We start from the raw sequence: 16,266 nt of genomic DNA on the forward strand, positions 1-16,266 counted from the left end.
GCCAGCGGATTTTGATTGGGAAAAATCTCGTGTCCGACTGTTTACAAGCGCCGCGTGTGCGGCGGAGCCGCTGCCAGCAAAACACAGAGCCGGAGAACAAACCCATTGGAGCGGTTGTGGGGCGGGGGGGGGGAGAGGAAAGGGAGAGAGAGAGAGAGGCAGGAATGAATTGAAAGCCGAGGAACGACACACAGACACACACACACACTCTGTCTCTCTCTTCTCTCCAGGCGAGCTTTGCACATTATTTTTGCTTTTGCAAAAGGAGGCTCTTCGAATGATTTTTGCAACAGCTCTCATCAGCTCCTGATTTTTTTTCCGGTGCTCTTTTTCATGTGCATACAGATTTTTTTTTTTAAAAAATATATATACTCGTATAGATGCAGACGCCGTGCACAGCAAAGCTTCCTTTCTTGTGTTTTTCTTCTGCTGCTTTGCAAAGCGTTCCAGGCTTGGTCTGGCCGCCTCCCGGGCGAGCCGTGCACAAAAGCTCGGGGGGAGCCGGGCTGGCTTGCAAACACAAAAGGGAAGTCTAGTCCCGACTTGAGGTCGCTGGCCGGAGGCGGGCGGGTCGTGGTTGGGGAGGGAGAGAGAGAGAGAGAGAGAGAGAGGGAGGGGAGAGAGGAGGTGAAATGCACGAGCGCTGTTTGCAAAAGAAAAAAAAAAAATGCAAGAAAAAAAAGCTTGCAAGAACTGGGTCCGTGCATGCTCTCCCGGGGCTCCCGTTTGCCCTCGCTCCTTGAATTTGCAAGGTCGAGAGCATGCCCAGCTTTTGCAAAAAGTTTGGCCATTTGCAAGCCCCCCCCAAACGCCATCTCTCTCTTCCCCCCAAACAAAACAACCGCTGCAAAAAGTCCCGCTTTTGCAGCCTGCACGTTGAGAAGTGAAAGTCCTGTCCCCAGAAATGAAAGCGCCTCCGCCCTGTTTGCGTGGGTTAAAGTTGTCTTAATAAAAAAGATCCTTATTTCTCTCTCCCTTCCTCCCCCCCCCCCCAACAACCTTGCCTTTTTCCGGCTTGATTTCTGACCTGCTTTATGTTTTGCTCTTTTTTTTTCTTGTTTTGCAAAACACAAAAAAACGGGCTGTTGTGTTGTTGCGACATAACGGCCACGCTCCTCCAACCACGTTGCGAGAGGCGCCTTTCCTCGCCCGCCCCTTCGGCCAAACGGATAACCTAGTTTTGGCCTCTTTTTTATCTCAGACCCTGCCACCAGGATGGAAGAAGAAATAAATTGCATTTTTTAAAAATTGTTCCTCTTTTTTTGGGAGTGGGGCGACCAAAATTCCCCACGGCACCCTCTCCCCTCCTGTTCTCCCCGAATCCCCAGAAAACTTGCCAGTTAAAGGGCACAACAAAAGCTTCAAAGCCTCCGCGGGTTAAGTTTGCACGTGTGTATGCGTGTTTGTTCGAGTTAGGTGTTCAGGCGTAAGGTTAGGGGGTTAGTAGACTTGGCAGGCAAGTTTGATCCCCCTCCTTTTATCCCCATTTTGGAGTATTTGGGCGCAGAAGGGGGGGAAGGATCTGTGTTGGGGGGGAAGCACGTTTGCATGAGAATTGGGTTAAAATATTTGCCCCTTGGTTTGTTTTTTGCAACCCCCCTTTTTTTGGCTAAGAAATGCGACTTTCAGCCACTAGGAGGCAGAGTGAGATCAAAAAAGCCCTTGGAACTTGGCTGATCAGTTTTTCCCTGGCATCTTTTAATTTTCTGTATATTTTTTTTTCATTGGGAAAAAGGAAATACTGTAGGTGCGAAGGTGGTATGTGTGGGGAGAGAGCGAGCGAGCGAGTTTGAGAATTTATTTTTATTTTTTTGACCCCCCCCATGCTCTCCCATGATTCAGCCTTTCTTTGTTTTTAATCTTGCATTAAGTCTGATGAAAGCATTTAAAACACCGGTATGTCCTCCTTGATGGACCCCCCCTGGTTGCCTTTATTATTATTATTTTTTAAAGTCTTGTAATATTCTTCGCTTTTCCTGGTCATTGGGAAGAAGCAGCTTTAGAAGAAACAACCCCCCCCCCCAATGCTTCGGAAAGAATCAACCCTCGGTTTTGCATGTTCTTAAGACATTTTTTCAAAAATGCAACCTTCATGTCTGATACTCATCCAGAGACAGAAAAACTGCCCCTTTCCGTATCAGATATTTATATGTTAGCAGAGGGTTGTCACATCTTTAGAAGCATCTAAAAGGATTTAAAAAAAAAGTTCTACCAAAGAAGCCAAAAATTCTGGCTCATTTCTTGGCTGATACTTTCCCCCCCTGTTCCTCGGTTTGATTTCCAAAGTGCTTTTGCTCTGGATTGCATTAGTGGCGATGTGTTATTTCTTTGCACACCCCGGTCTGAAAGTGGACTATTTTGAAAATCAGAATTTTTTTTTTAAAAAAAAGTGGATCCAAAAGTGTGGGGAGAGGAAATACCTTCTCTTGCACGTGTTTGGAGAGGGTTCCCTGCTTAAGCGTCTTCCACACTTCCATTGTGTTTGTTTCCTGCCCTGTTTTGCTTTCAAATCTCCATTTGCTCAAACATTACAGAGCTCTCTCCTCTTGTGCTTTTGAAATCATCATCTTTCGCTCCCCATTGGCTTTCATTTTTCTCCCAGTAATTTAATCCTAGAGGCAAAAAAACCCCCAAAACTGAATTTCTGGAACGTTTTTTGCCTTTTGTAATTATAATTTTTGATATTGTCATTACTATTTGTGTTATTATAATTTGGGGTGCGTGTGTGTTTGGCTTGCATTCAGCCTGTGTGTCGCTGAGAGTCCTTCCTTGGTAAATCCTGAAAATAATGTTAATTTGTAAAAAATAAACCCGATCTGCTCTTTTTTCTGTTTTCCTCTTGCACTTGAAAATAAGTGCAAATCTCTTTACAATACTCATTTTGAAATTTAGCTCTCACCAACCTCTTTGTTCTAGGTTGATCTTAATCAAGTTTGACCATGAGTATCTGATATTTTTTTTCTAAGGGGGGGTCCATTGATCTGATAAGAAAACTCAAAATGCACATAATAAAATTGCTAGTAGTGGCTACTGAATGAAAACCAAAATATAATAATGCCAAGCGGCAGCAGCAGCAGCAATGATGATGAAGACAATGACAGTGATGATAATAATAATAATATATTTGTGATTTATTTATTTCATTTTTATACTGCCCATATTAACTAATTTTAATTATAAATTAGATCTCTGTGTGACCTGCGGAAAAATACTGGGAATTCTGTTTTGCGTTTGCATTTTCTGTCTTGGCAAACCTTAAAAAATAAAAAGAATTTGGTCTGCCAGTCCTTTTTCATACATTTGCCCTATCATTCTTCTTAATTAGCAATCATTAATGTTAAGTGCACTGAAGAACCATGGAGGGTACAGGTTTTATTATCACACATTTGAATATCTTGTTATTTTCAAGAACTTTGCCTCCTATAAAATTAATTGGCTGAAATGTAGAGGCGTAATCAACAACGCTTTGGAATTCCTTCTTGATTTGCTGGGTTTTTTTTTTTTTAATGAGAATCCAGCCTGATTTCATAAGGCTTTGCAAGAAATTTCTCTCTCTTCTTATTTTTAAACCATTCTTCTAACTGCCTGGAAGAAGGTGATGTTTTTGCCTTGCTTACCTACATTACTTGATTTAACAAACCTATCAGGTCGAAAATACTGTATTATCATTTGCCTAAATACTAAGTAGAGTCCCTTTCAAGAACTACAGTATTGAATTCTTCTCATGTTTTGCTGCTTGGGCTGCATTCCAAACTTTGCATGGGAACAAACAAAAACATGCAGACACGTGTGCGTGTGTGCATGTGCATAGGCGGGCGCACACACACACACACACACACACACACACACACGCACACGCACACACACGCACACACACGCACACACAAGTATGTTGTGGGGAGGAATATATGGGTGCAGACAGTGTTTCCTCCTGTCAGATTGTTAAAATGCAACCTGATAATTCCCTCTTCCCAATTTTTTTTTTGGGGGGGGGGAATTGCCTATTTTGTAGAAACAAGCTTGTGTTTATCATCTTTTCTTTCTCTTCCGGACTCCAAAGCACTGAAAGAGACATAGCAGTATGTATGTTATCTATAGTTGAGGGTGGGGGATCCTCCATGTGCTGATGATTTCTTCAGCATAAGATTGCAATGCTTATATTTGTATAAACTTGCCTTCCCTTAAATCACGAATCCTCGTGGAGAGAGAGAGACAGAGAGAAAAAAAATGATACACCGTGCGTACAAATGAGAAAAGGGTTCTGTTTTGAGTCAAGGCGCACAAATTCCCATCTTTGAACACCTTACGTTATTCTGCGCGTTTGGAAATTTCTCTAGACCTCTCCTTTTCCTAACGCTCTGCCTCGCTAGGACCAAAATAATTTTAACCTGAGTATCCTGGGTTGGTTGTTTTTTTTTTTTTGCACTTTTATCAAAAATCTGTTCCAATATGGTGCAGTCAAATTAAAATCTATTTTTTGATTCTCTGTGGCTTTAAGTTCATTAAATGTGAAATTGGCCGCATGCTAAAGAAGGTCAGGCTGATTAACTGTTGAGGTGTTGTAGCGTGCCACACTTCTCTTAGCCGAGAGCATCTAATATTTTATAAGAATGTGGTTTTGTGTTCATTCCGAAGTCCTATTTGGGCAGCACTGACCCAGCCCTCTTCTCCTTTGCTTTAAAAGTCTCTCTGGAATCCTCATGGCTTCTTGGTGTTTTTTTTTTTTTTAACATTTATTTTTATTTGCCCGAGATAAATTCAGCAGGAAAGTAACTCCGTGAAACACCCACCTTGCTAATATGGCTGCCTTGCTAAATTATCAACTGGCTATGGTGCGTATAGAAACTAGTCTCTTAATCGAGCTTTCTGGCACCTGTTCCGAAAATCAATCAATCCTCGAAAGGTACTTCAAATTTGGAGAAAGGTGTGACCGTTCTAGTTACGAAAGCTAGGATTTATTTTGGTTTTTCCCTCATGAAGGTCGGACTGCCAATGGCCATGGGCCCTGAATGGTAGAAACATTGCTTTCCTGTAGAATGGAATGAGAGGGGGGAAACTACACCTCAGTCCAGTTGGCTTATTTTCTTAGATCTTCAGAAGCACATAATTTCCCTCAAATAGCAATTAACATTTTTTTCCATTAAATGGTGTGTGCATGTGTTATCTGTGTGTATAATACCATATGCATAGCCTTTATTTCCTGGGTGTCTTGGTTAAAGAAGTCAGTGGTCACCAGCAAAAAAAACGCACTAAATAGGGGAAGAAAAAGAACTGGATGATTTATTAAATCCCCTTTTCCCCCCTTTTGGGTTAACTTGGTGGTTTTAGAGACTAGTATACAGAAATTCTGTTGCAAAGCAGAATAGCTTGCTCAGGGCTGTTTAGATGCTGTGCATCGGCTTTCGTAGTCTCACTTTTCGAGAGGTTAAGAAAATGCTCCTCTATGTTTTAATTTTGAATCAGATTTTTCTAGGCCCTCTTTTTTTTAAAAAAAGAGAGAGATCGTATGAATATACCTTATGAATATAACTGCTTTTCCTTGAGAGGGAACTGCTTGACATCACTGGAAAATTCATTTTCCTGTTGAATGACAATGCATTATAAAAAGAAAGCTCTTTTGGCCATCTTGCGGTTGGGATCCGACTGGCTTAATCTTGTTTGTCTTTGGAATAGTAATAATAATCCTTTGAAAACTTTAATATGGGGTTGTGTTTCCTTTCTAAAAAAAAATATAGAGGAGTCCCAATCATGTTGCGTGTCTCTTGCTGGGAATAACATGTGGTGGATTCCCTTTTTTTACTTTCAAGGGTGCTGCTAGGCGAGGGGTGAGAGATCACGAAGGCTTGTCCCATTGTGGGCCACCTCCCCGTTCTTCTTCCTTTCTCGGTTGAGGCGTCTTCCAGTTGTCTGAGATTCTTGACGGAGGTCCTATATATATATTTTTTTATTCCCCCGATTGCAGCCGAACCCATTGAAGCCATTCTTACGGACGACGAACCGGATCACGGTACGCTAGGAGCTCCGGAAGGGGACCATGATCTCCTCACCTGTGGCCAGTGTCAGATGAACTTCCCTTTGGGGGACATCCTTGTCTTTATTGAGCACAAACGGAAACAATGCAACAGCGCTCTCTGCCTGGAGAAGGCTGTGGATAAGCCCCCTTCGCCCTCGCCGAGCGAGTTGAGAAAAGCGTCCAATCCTGTGGAGGTGGGCATCCAGGTCACGCCCGAGGACGACGACTGTTTGTCAACGTCATCTAGAGGAATTTGCCCTAAGCAGGAACATATAGCAGGTAAATCACAGTGGGAGGGGGGGAAGCGGGCGGGAAGCCATGGTGAGACCTGGGGCCACCCCTTGGAAGTCTGTGCTTTCGTTTCCCGAAATTTTGCTCTTCCCGTGCACGAATCGTATGCGAATCATTTTTGTTTACAGTTGGGACATCTGTACATTCCTCTGAGCTGTCTATAGAATCAGGAGACTTGTGCCATGTCATTGAGTCAGTGTCTATCTGCTCTCCTTTCATGTCTGTTGTATTCCACGTATTTCCCGTTGACTTATTGATATGGTCACCAGATGGGGAGTGTTGAAGTGGAATAGATCTGCCCCCCATCCCCTGGCACTTCCCATTTGTGTTTCAGTGTGCTCGTATGATCTCCCTCATAGTGGCACGGAGGGATGAGAAAAGTTACTTTTTCTCGAGGACCGCTCCCCCGGGATGAAACCTCACCAGAGAGTTCCTTGGCGTCGAATCCAAAACATCCTTTCGCCTCTAGGACGCCTGCGCTGAACACTTAGGCTTTGCTCCATGTGGCCGTGGTTTCATGTAACTGCAATGGCGTTTATACTGGCCGTTGTGGCGGTCAGTCCGTCAAATGGGACGGGCCGATGGACGTCCTCTTCCCATGCAGCAGATGCTCTCTCCGAGGCACTTGATTGGCTGCTGCTGACGAGCCCACGTCTCCGGCATGTTTAGGGATGCTCATATCTCTGGTTACATGTTTAATGCATGAACCAGAGGCCTACAGCTATGGCAGCCGTGCAGACACAATTCCTTTGTGAAGCATGGAGCAAGCTCAGCTTTGCCTCTCTCGTTCATGGCTTTAACCCTGCTTGCATTTCCTGGGCACCCGAGGCCTGTGTTTCCCTTTTTTTCTTCCCCATCCAGTAAGGGAGTCCCGCACAACTTTCAACCCTTGGTTTTTCTGCCCCGTTGGGCGGAGTTGACTTGCCAGCTTGTGCTTTGTGTAGTGCCAGCTTGTTAAAGCAAAGACCAAGCCCAGCCCTCTGGAGCTCACCCACCCGCCCCCCTCCCCGGCAGCCCTCCCCACGGCTGAAACATTTATCCGGCTAAAAATCTCAGCCTAATCACATCAATCTGTGCCTGCGGTTCGTTGTCGGCCACCTCAAGACCCCTAGAAACGCAACACGTCGGCTCCATATGATGTTGCTTATAACTGCCGTCCCCACCCAGGCCTGCTGGAACGCATTTGCAGATTCTCTCCCCCCCCTAACTCCCCACCCCCGTTTTAATTACTATTTCTTGCCAACTCAAGGTGGAGAAGGAGGAAGGGTTAACATTTCGCCCCCCCCCCCCACACCACCCTCCCGTTTCCCCTGCCGGTCGCCTCCAATCCATATTGGCTGTCACCGTGTGGGTTGTAATTAAAGGCAGCCCCCTTGGCGAAGTGACACAGAAGACCTTGACTTTAAGATGCCATTTCGGCTGCCCAGGCCAGAAGAGAGAGGGCAGTTTGTGAGGCGTACCAGGCTTGCTTATTCGGAAAGTTTAAGGGCATGTTGGGGTTTTTCAAAAGGTTGGTTTGACAGGGGAGGGGGGGGGCTGCGCGCCACTGCAGTTCTGGCCTCCTCAGCCAAATGATAAATGTTCGCCCCGCGCTGTCTCTTGTCTCTGATGTGGTTTTGACAGATGTATCTTGATTTTCTTCCGTGGCTTTACATCGCCGCATGTCACCCATACAGATGTCCGAGGCGAATTGGCTTTTCGGGCAGTGGCTTGGCTCTACGAGGAGCCAATAAAAGGGTTGTGTGTGTGTGGAAATAAAGTAAAATAAAAGTAACGGAACCGATTCCCCTGGAGTAAATTCCCGTCTGGCGTGCATGTGCGTGTTTTAATGTCTGAGAGACGCTCCAGGGTGCTGCTGCTGTGTGTGTGTGTGTGTGTGTATGTGTGTGTGTGTGACTTTAAAAAAGCATAAAGAAGCAAAAAGACGTTTGAAGTTAATATGAATGTAGCGAGGTCCGTTAATTCTGCGGGGCTAATAAGGCCTGTGTTTGTTGTTGGATTCCAGATGGCAAAGAAGCCTGCTTTTCTTTTAGCTTTCAATACTGCTTTAAAAATAAGCAGCCCCGAAATTGACACAGCTCTGATAAGCATCGGGAAGGGCCAGAACGGTTAGCATAAACTATCACTTGTGCTATTGTTTTAATGGCCCAAGGGATGTTGTGGTATTAGGGGAAGCTGTGCGTGTAAGTCACATGTATTCATTCTTCCCATTCAAACATTTCCCCCCCCCCATACATACACAACTTAAATAAGGCATTAATTCACGGGCTGCTTAAATGGGCATCACCCCCTTTAGTCCTGATTGGGAATAAGCGGTATATGGTTGCTTTTCATGTCATCTGAATGGGCAGTCTTTCATCGGTTTTCTTTTTCTCATCATGTAATGATCCACAGCTTTTTCTCACATATGTTGCATAGGGATACTGTATATATTTAGCTAGTGGCCAGATAGGGTAGCTTTTGGTAGGCTTGAAGCAGAAAGTGACGGAATCAACTAACTGCAAAATTTGCTAAATTTTAAAAGGACTGTATTGCTTGGGATTGTAGGGTTTATGCTTTTCGGCGGTTGCATTTGTGGTTCAGGTATCGTTTGCATCGGTGTACAGTATTTCTGCAGGCTGGAGGCATTAGTGTGTGTGTGCGCGCATGTGCACATACATATATGAGTTAGTGCTCTGATTTCACTGCCAAAATAATGCACACCCTTAGAATGACTGCTGACTGCTGAACATCTGAAAAGTCTAAACCGCCAGGTCATTGTTCAGTGGGATTTTGAATTTGGACAACGTTTTGGTTTGATGCTGAATGCTTCCCATTTATGCATCGTCATACATATAATTTTCTGCCTTGGTTGTATGCATGTAGCATTTCCGTGGCTTCTGTATTAAAATCTTGTATTCCAGTTGATCCTTTTCAGCAGACACACGACGAGCAAAGAAGGAGCTTTTTTTGGTCATAAAAACTGAGCTAGTTGAAACAGACTTTCAGGTCACACAAGATTCTTCCAGAGGTTCAAATAAAATGCACAAGTCTCTGTGTAAGCTTGCATGTTGGGCCCTGTTTGCACAAGGATAGAGAGAAATTTCTAATGCAGTTTTCAGGTAAGCATTTGCTCCAAATTATGCATACCTGAAGAAAGAACCTCTGTAATTTTTAGGATCCTGCTTCCCCCCCCCCCATTTTGAAAGTTAAATGGCCCAGTAAAAATGACTACGTCATTTGCTTTTCATTCCCTGCATTTGGGTTGAATGATCAGCAACTTTTTAAAACAATTTTAAATCCATTTCTGTCTTTTGTCATGAAAGCCATAACATTGCAGTTCCTGTAAGCTTTCCACGATTTGGCTCTGCGTTAAGTAGAGGCCAGTTTTTCTCTTATCTGAAATTCAGCAATCTCTCTATCCGTCCTCCACATTCTGTATTATATGCATTTGCTGAATGCCCTCTGCGTAACCCCTTGTCGTAGTTGTTCTACATAAGCAACACTCCTGTTTATTCAAACTTCTGATTATCTTAGGCTTTGCTTGATCCTAATGACCACTCTGATAGAACTTTGTGTGTATTAAAAAAAAAAAATATAAACGGCCGGGAAGCTGATTGGGCAGGCAGTTTTCGTGGTGGAGGCGGGAGAGTGAGCGAGCGAGAGAGGGAGAGAGAGTGCAGAACGGCTGCATTAATATCTTATCTATAGCGTGTAGGTTAAGACATTGCAGCGTCATGCGTGGCGTTGCCGGTTGCATCACAGGCTGCCCACATTCTGAACAGGAAGGAGGTAGAGTAGCGAAGCTGGCGCTTTCCTGGAAGGGTTTTCTGATCTTCTTGCCTGCTGCTGGCGTGCAGGATCCCCAAACTTGGAGCAGCCCTTCTGTGATGTAATGCGGTTGTTTACATTTCCAACGGTGTGTGTTTAAAAGACAAAGCACAGTCTCTTGTCCACCAAGACTTGAGAAAAAGGGGAGACCAGGAACGATGAAGACCATACCTCAAGTCGTTGGGTCCAAAATGTAACAGAACCTCAGGAACGGGGACGTACGCTTCGCTTCAGAGCATACTTGCTGCTTTATAGACAAGAAATTCTGGCCTGTTCACGTAATGCACATACAGTAGTTCACACAGGTGCGAAGCGTGCAAGATCGTCTCCGAAGGCTGACAGCGTGTGCTTTTCCCCCCCCCCTTGCTGATTGCCAGCCTATTGCTTTCACTGAAGCAAAAAAAACAAAACAAAAATCTGTCATTCAAGAAGCTTGGCGGGGTGAGATTTGAATTCCCATTCTAAAGATGCAAAACTGAGGCTAGAGGGGCAGCAGCGTGCCCAGAAGAATTGGATTCAAGTTCTTCTGTGATGTCATTCCAGTTGGACATAGCAGTGCCAAAACTAGCGTATTTATTGATAATACTTCCCATTTGCATAGTGCTTCCACATGTCTTTCAGCCATCGTTCCTTGTTTTTGAGACAGGCTTAACAGAGCTGATTTCTCATACCTCCGCATAAGCAGCGTGTGCGAGAGACTCCTCGGGAACTGAAGGGGTCCATCCGTGGGCCGTGAAAACACATACTTGCCCAAATCCAGACTCGCTACCGTGCCCTTCACGAGTTCGAATTGTCAAGTATTTCCTGGTGGGTGGGTGGGTGGATCTCAAGTAAAATTTTGCTCTCTTTTTTGAAAAAATAAACCCCGATTGATTCATAATTATGTCCTTTTTTTTAAAAAATGAGAAACTCATTTAGGTAATACAAAGCATAAAGATAATTGGCTCGGGAGTTTGGTCATAATTTATTCTCCACATTGTGTCAACTGCAGGACGGTTGTTGGTTCGTGATAGATTTGGCTGTGTGGGGAGCTGGTTTTCTCTGCCACACGGTTTGACCATGGGGGGGGGACATGTTTTCTGGCAAGGTGCATGGAATTGGTTACCGGTGAGGGAGACTTTGAAGTACAAATAAATGTTTAAAGGCCACTGTCATTAGAACTGCAAGGTTAGATTTTGTTGAAAGGTGAAATTTAACCTTGTATTTAATTTTAGCTGCCTTTATCACTGAGGGACTCTTTCCCCCCCATTTTTTTGGGTGTGGGAGAGATAAGGACATACCCGTTTCTTTTGGAGGTCTTTCTGTTTTGCTGTGTTACTGTAGTGAGGAATGTATGGGAAAAAGAAAGAAGGAAAAAGTTAAGAATGGTCTTTCATTGTAAAAATGGTAGAGGTATTTTTGTTTATTGGAGTGGAATTGAAAGCTGCATTTCCTTCACTCCCTGTTAAAAGCAAAATAGGTACAGAGGTTTGGGTAAAATGCAAATATATTGATATCTTGCAGATCAGTGAATTCAAATGAGTGGCCAGCCATCTTTCTCTTTAATAACCTTAGTTATTTATTATTTGAATGGCAGTTTTTAACTGTTGTAGAAAAGGGTCAGACAGATCTGTTACAGCAGAAATACGAACCACGGGTCAGCCAAGGAAAAGGAAAGCGATGGGTTATGAGAGATAAATGATAGGAAGTGGAAGTGTACACGTGCCTTGGTATCACTATCACAGGGCATAAAGATTTTGGGTGAGGATTTCAAGGTATTGATGTTTGCTGGCAGACGATGATTCTTGCTGCCTATCTGTTATCCAGCACTTTGCGCTAAGCAATTTGTGAATGAAATTTGGCAGAGTTCATTTACAACTATTAACAGATCCCTCTTCTTTCAAGTGCCCCAAAATGCTGTTCGAACTGGAGGATGGCACATCAGGAGGGGTTGCGCCAGGGAGAAAAGGAGGGGGAAGCTCTGTTTACATGAGCCAAAATTCAATCTTCAGGATCACCCTAACCCACTTTTTTTCTGTCCCTGGACAAACCCATGGAAGCAAAAACGGAGGGGGAAGATTCGTTAAGCGTCACACCGAAAACGCTAGATTGGAACACAGGACTCTGACTTGCCTCTGCTGTGGAGTCAGGAGTGCCTTCGTGGTTTGATTACGAAATGTTTGTCCTGGCTAAATCTTCTGCAACGGGTGTGGAGTAACTTCTCGGTTTAGAGAATGAAGGAAATTGGTCTCTGTGTTCATTTCTTTGCATGCTGGCCTTGGATCTCTCTGTAGAAATGCAGAGGCCTACTTGCATTTCTGGCGTGCTCTGGTCCATGGGGTCACGAAGAGTCAGACATGACTAAACAACGACAACTTGCATTTCTAGTTTAAAAGAGTGGATGGGACAAAAGGGGGCCAACCGAAGGGATGGGGCTCCATGGAGGTTTAGGCCGTTACTATGTGGTACGCAGAAAGCGAGTTCGAGGGATCCCAGGGCTATCCCGTGAAATTGGCAGCAGATTTACGGACGATAAGAGAAATATGTTTTTGTAAGGCCTAAAGAGTTATGGAGTTCCGTTGCACACGGGGTGATGATGGCTTTAAAATGAGATTGAACAGGCTGGCAGAAGAAAGGTCTCAGTTTATGCTTACGATAGGTGTATGGGACTCCATGTTCAGAAGCACTCTACCAGTGAATACCAGTTATTGGGCAATGAGGCCCAGAAAGGGGGTGGTGTTGTTGCACGCATGGGGCCATCTGCATAGCCTTTGGTTAGTCAGAGTGGGAAGCAGGGTGTTTGATCTCCAGTAACCTTCAGTTTGGTGCTGTCGAATTTTCCTTAAGGTTGTATGTGTGTTGCAGAAAGGCTCTTTGTGTACGTTGGAATGTGCGTGTTGGTATTCTGGATTGTGGTGTTTCTTTCTCACCTATCCTCGAGGTGTTAGGTTCTAGGTATTATTTATTTATTTATTCGATTTATATCCCGCCTATCTAGTCGGTTAGGACCACTCTAGGCGGCTAGAGTGTATTGCAGCTGCCTCTAGCCTTCATGAGAAAATGAAAATTCAGGGCAGGATAAAAAGAGACAATATAATCCCTCATATTCATGAACAGATTTTGTAAACTAGGCGATACCCACTCAACCCTTTCTGGCCTGGACATGAAATGATTCCTGTCCGTCGGACGTGGTTTCTCTGTCCGGTTTTAGCAATCCCACTGAATCCAAGACAGACCTTTGTCACACCTTTGACCCTCCATTTCCAGGACCAAGTGAAATCAGCATTAGACCTCATAGGCATCACCGGGGATGGGAATATTTTTGGGGTTCAGTAAGTATGGGGGTGCTTTAGAAACGTGGCCCTGCCTGGCTTTCTCCACCCTTGGCTACCCTCCGGAAGAGCGTGGTTTGCCATCACAGAAAGCAAAAAGAAAAGCTGAGTACGACTGAAGGATGGGTTCGTGCAGGGGAAACGGTGGGGGTGGCGGCAAGGGGGAGGCATCCAGTATTTTAAATAGCTCTTGAGGAAGAGATGATTTTTCATGATAACCCCGGCTGTGTAACAACATAAGAATTACTCCAGTTAGAACTCCGTAGTAAGGCGTTTATTGTCCTGTTTCATATTAAATATGGATACTCATTGAGCCATTTCCTAGTCAATAAGCTTGTGTGTTAACAATAAAAGGCGATCTTTGTAGGATAAATAATGCTTAGGGTTCATTGCTTTGAAAAAGAAGGCACAAGCCAGTGAGTCATTCAGATGTACGGTGAGATGAGGCATCTTGAATGCTCTGCTTTCTCTCCCTCTTGTTCTGGAGAGAGGAAAGTTAAAACTGCCATTCAGATGATATGTCAGGAGCTCAACGCTTTTTTTCTCTTTTTGCTCCCTTCTCCCTTCCTGAATATAAATGTTCATTAACATCTAAGCATATGGACTTAACGTGTCCAGAGGCTCTTGGCTGACATAGAATTTTTAGCGGATGTTAGTCTGTTGAAAAAACGTTTAGCTTTTTAAAAATTTTACAGAACCCGGTCTGTGGGGGGAAAGTGTGTGTATCTGTTTGTGTGTGTCCAGTAAAGGTGTATTTTATTTCATGGTTAATGACCACTAGATTCCGACATTTTAATGAAATTCGGTGGGGGAGGTGTGGTGATGATTTTGGCTTTGGCCGACCTGAGATTCAGGAAATGCAAGAAAACTGTCTTGTAGTTGCTTTTCTGTTAGGCTGCCGCAAAGCTAAACAGAGTTAAGAGAAAGGCAGGCGGATGTCTGGGTGGTGAAGTACGTTGGGGAAGGGGTAAAATCCTTTTATTTGGATTTGTGCGGCAGATAGTGAACGGTGCATGCGTTCATTCCTAAATTCTCCTGTCCTCTAGTTGTAGATCATTGGGTTGTGAATACAACGTACGCCTCTCTCAGTGTGCAGTTCCCAAATCTGCCCGCATCTTTTATAAGCACTCTAAATCATGGCATGTATATTCTGTGACATGCTCCTCTGTGGAAATGCAGCCATGCTCTTTCCGTATCCCATTCTGTGGGGAAAGTTATCCCAGTTTTGATGTGATGCTTTAATAAATTAAAGGCTTATTTATTGCTGTTATTGTTACTGTTATTGGCCTGCTGGCATCATCCCCCCGTAGATGAATGAGGGGTGGAACTAGTGCACTTGCCACTGTATTTGTATAAAAGGTTGTGTTTTTTTTGCCATGGCATGGGATTAAAGGTTCCAGGTTTTAGAATTAAGACGTTGCAAGTTTGTACATGCAAGTGGAAAGCAGTCCTAATGACCCCCCTAAATAGATCTGCTCTTCGATTAATAGAGGGGCTCAGGAGGGCCCTGCAGGTGCAATAAGACTGCTAGAAAAATAGAGAATTTGGGGAGTTTTTTCTCCTTAAGAGAAATAACTTCCTGGATCTTCCATGTGATCTGTATTTGTAAATACGGCGCAGGAAGAAGGCTGATTGCTGGCAGCAGAATGTCAGAGCGACTCTTTCCAAGACAAATTGTAAAGGGAACCGTCACACCGATTGTACGACTTAACTACAGAAGTGCCTTTTCTTTCTGCGGCTGGACGATTGTGAGAAGACTTTGGAAAGCTTAATTAAACCCAGAGGCATGCTTGGATGCGAAATGTACCTCTGACGAGCGAAGAGAAGCCAGGGCTCTTGATGGCAGGCCGTTCCAAAGTTTTGTGTTGCTGGCCGTTTAGCTATTACTTATTTATTAAAGCAGGTTTTGAAAGCCCGGGCTTCCTCTTTGCTGCATTCGGTGGTCCTGGGTCGCACGGGGAGATGCGCACACGAGTGTCATCTATTGTGTCTGTGTTTTCTCATGTTTCGACGCTCATGTGGCCAGTTTCAGAAAGAGAGAGAGAGAGCTTCATTTCCATATATACCACACACTCATGTTTTGTTCGTGGGGAGGGATTGAGTGAGCCTTTTAAATTGCCCCTCCTCCACATTATTGATGTGAGAATGGGCTAAGACACAAATTTCCAAAATGCCTCTAAAATAGTTTTTTTTTTAAAAGAAAAGCATTGTAAAAAGTTTCTTCTGATTGGGCACGAGTATTCCAAAAGCAGCTAGCTACTACATGGGCTGGGCCTTCCCATTAACCTAATTTCTTGTCTCTTGATAGCTATATCATTTAGTATTTTAGATTCTTTCTTTCTTTCTTTCTTTCTTTCTTTCTTTCTTTCTTTCTTTCTTTCTTTCTTTCTTTCTTTCTTTCTTTCTTTCTTTCTTTCTTTCTTTCTTTCTTTCTTTCTTTCTTTCTTTCTTTCTTTCTTTCTTTCTTTCTTTCTTATGTGTGTACTGTTTAAATACTGCAAACCCTGATTTGAAATAGATCTTGATGCTCGTATGTTTTATATAAGTGTGTGTTTGTGTATGTGTGCATGTGCACACACACACACTCACACACACACACACACACACACACACACACACACACACGGTTGACTGAATCGCAGGAATGAACAGGCATACCGTCTATCGCAAACTGGAAAATAATTTAATAAATGCCAGGCCTTGTACGGTTGGACATGCTTAGACAATAAAAAGATTGATTTATGGAAAGGGGGGGGGGACACACTCAGCAGGGCCAGCAGTTTTATGTCTGTGTCTGTTTTGGAAGCAGGGTGGTAGGGGGGAAGCCTGCCAAGGAATAAA

General features: G+C 43.9%; 1 protein-coding gene and 1 long non-coding RNA gene across 6 annotated transcripts in view; both read left to right on the forward strand.

The window, feature by feature from the left end:
• The window catches only part of LOC144584918 (uncharacterized), a 212,791-nt gene that overhangs the window by 19,106 nt on the left and 177,419 nt on the right, over positions 1 to 16,266 (forward strand). The gene's annotated exons all lie outside the window — the stretch shown is intronic.
• BCL11A (BCL11 transcription factor A) overlaps positions 1 to 16,266 on the forward strand; it is a 192,469-nt gene that overhangs the window by 1,969 nt on the left and 174,234 nt on the right. For all 5 annotated transcript variants that reach the window (XM_020806814.3, XM_020806813.3, XM_072987004.2 and 2 more), the window contains exon 2: positions 5,963 to 6,292. In XM_020806814.3, coding sequence (XP_020662473.2) covers positions 5,963 to 6,292 — 330 coding nt within the window. The remainder of the gene's footprint in view (positions 1 to 5,962; positions 6,293 to 16,266) is intronic.

Source organism: Pogona vitticeps, chromosome 1, assembly GCF_051106095.1.
Source record: "Pogona vitticeps strain Pit_001003342236 chromosome 1, PviZW2.1, whole genome shotgun sequence".
Classification (NCBI taxonomy): Eukaryota; Metazoa; Chordata; class Lepidosauria; order Squamata; family Agamidae; genus Pogona; species Pogona vitticeps.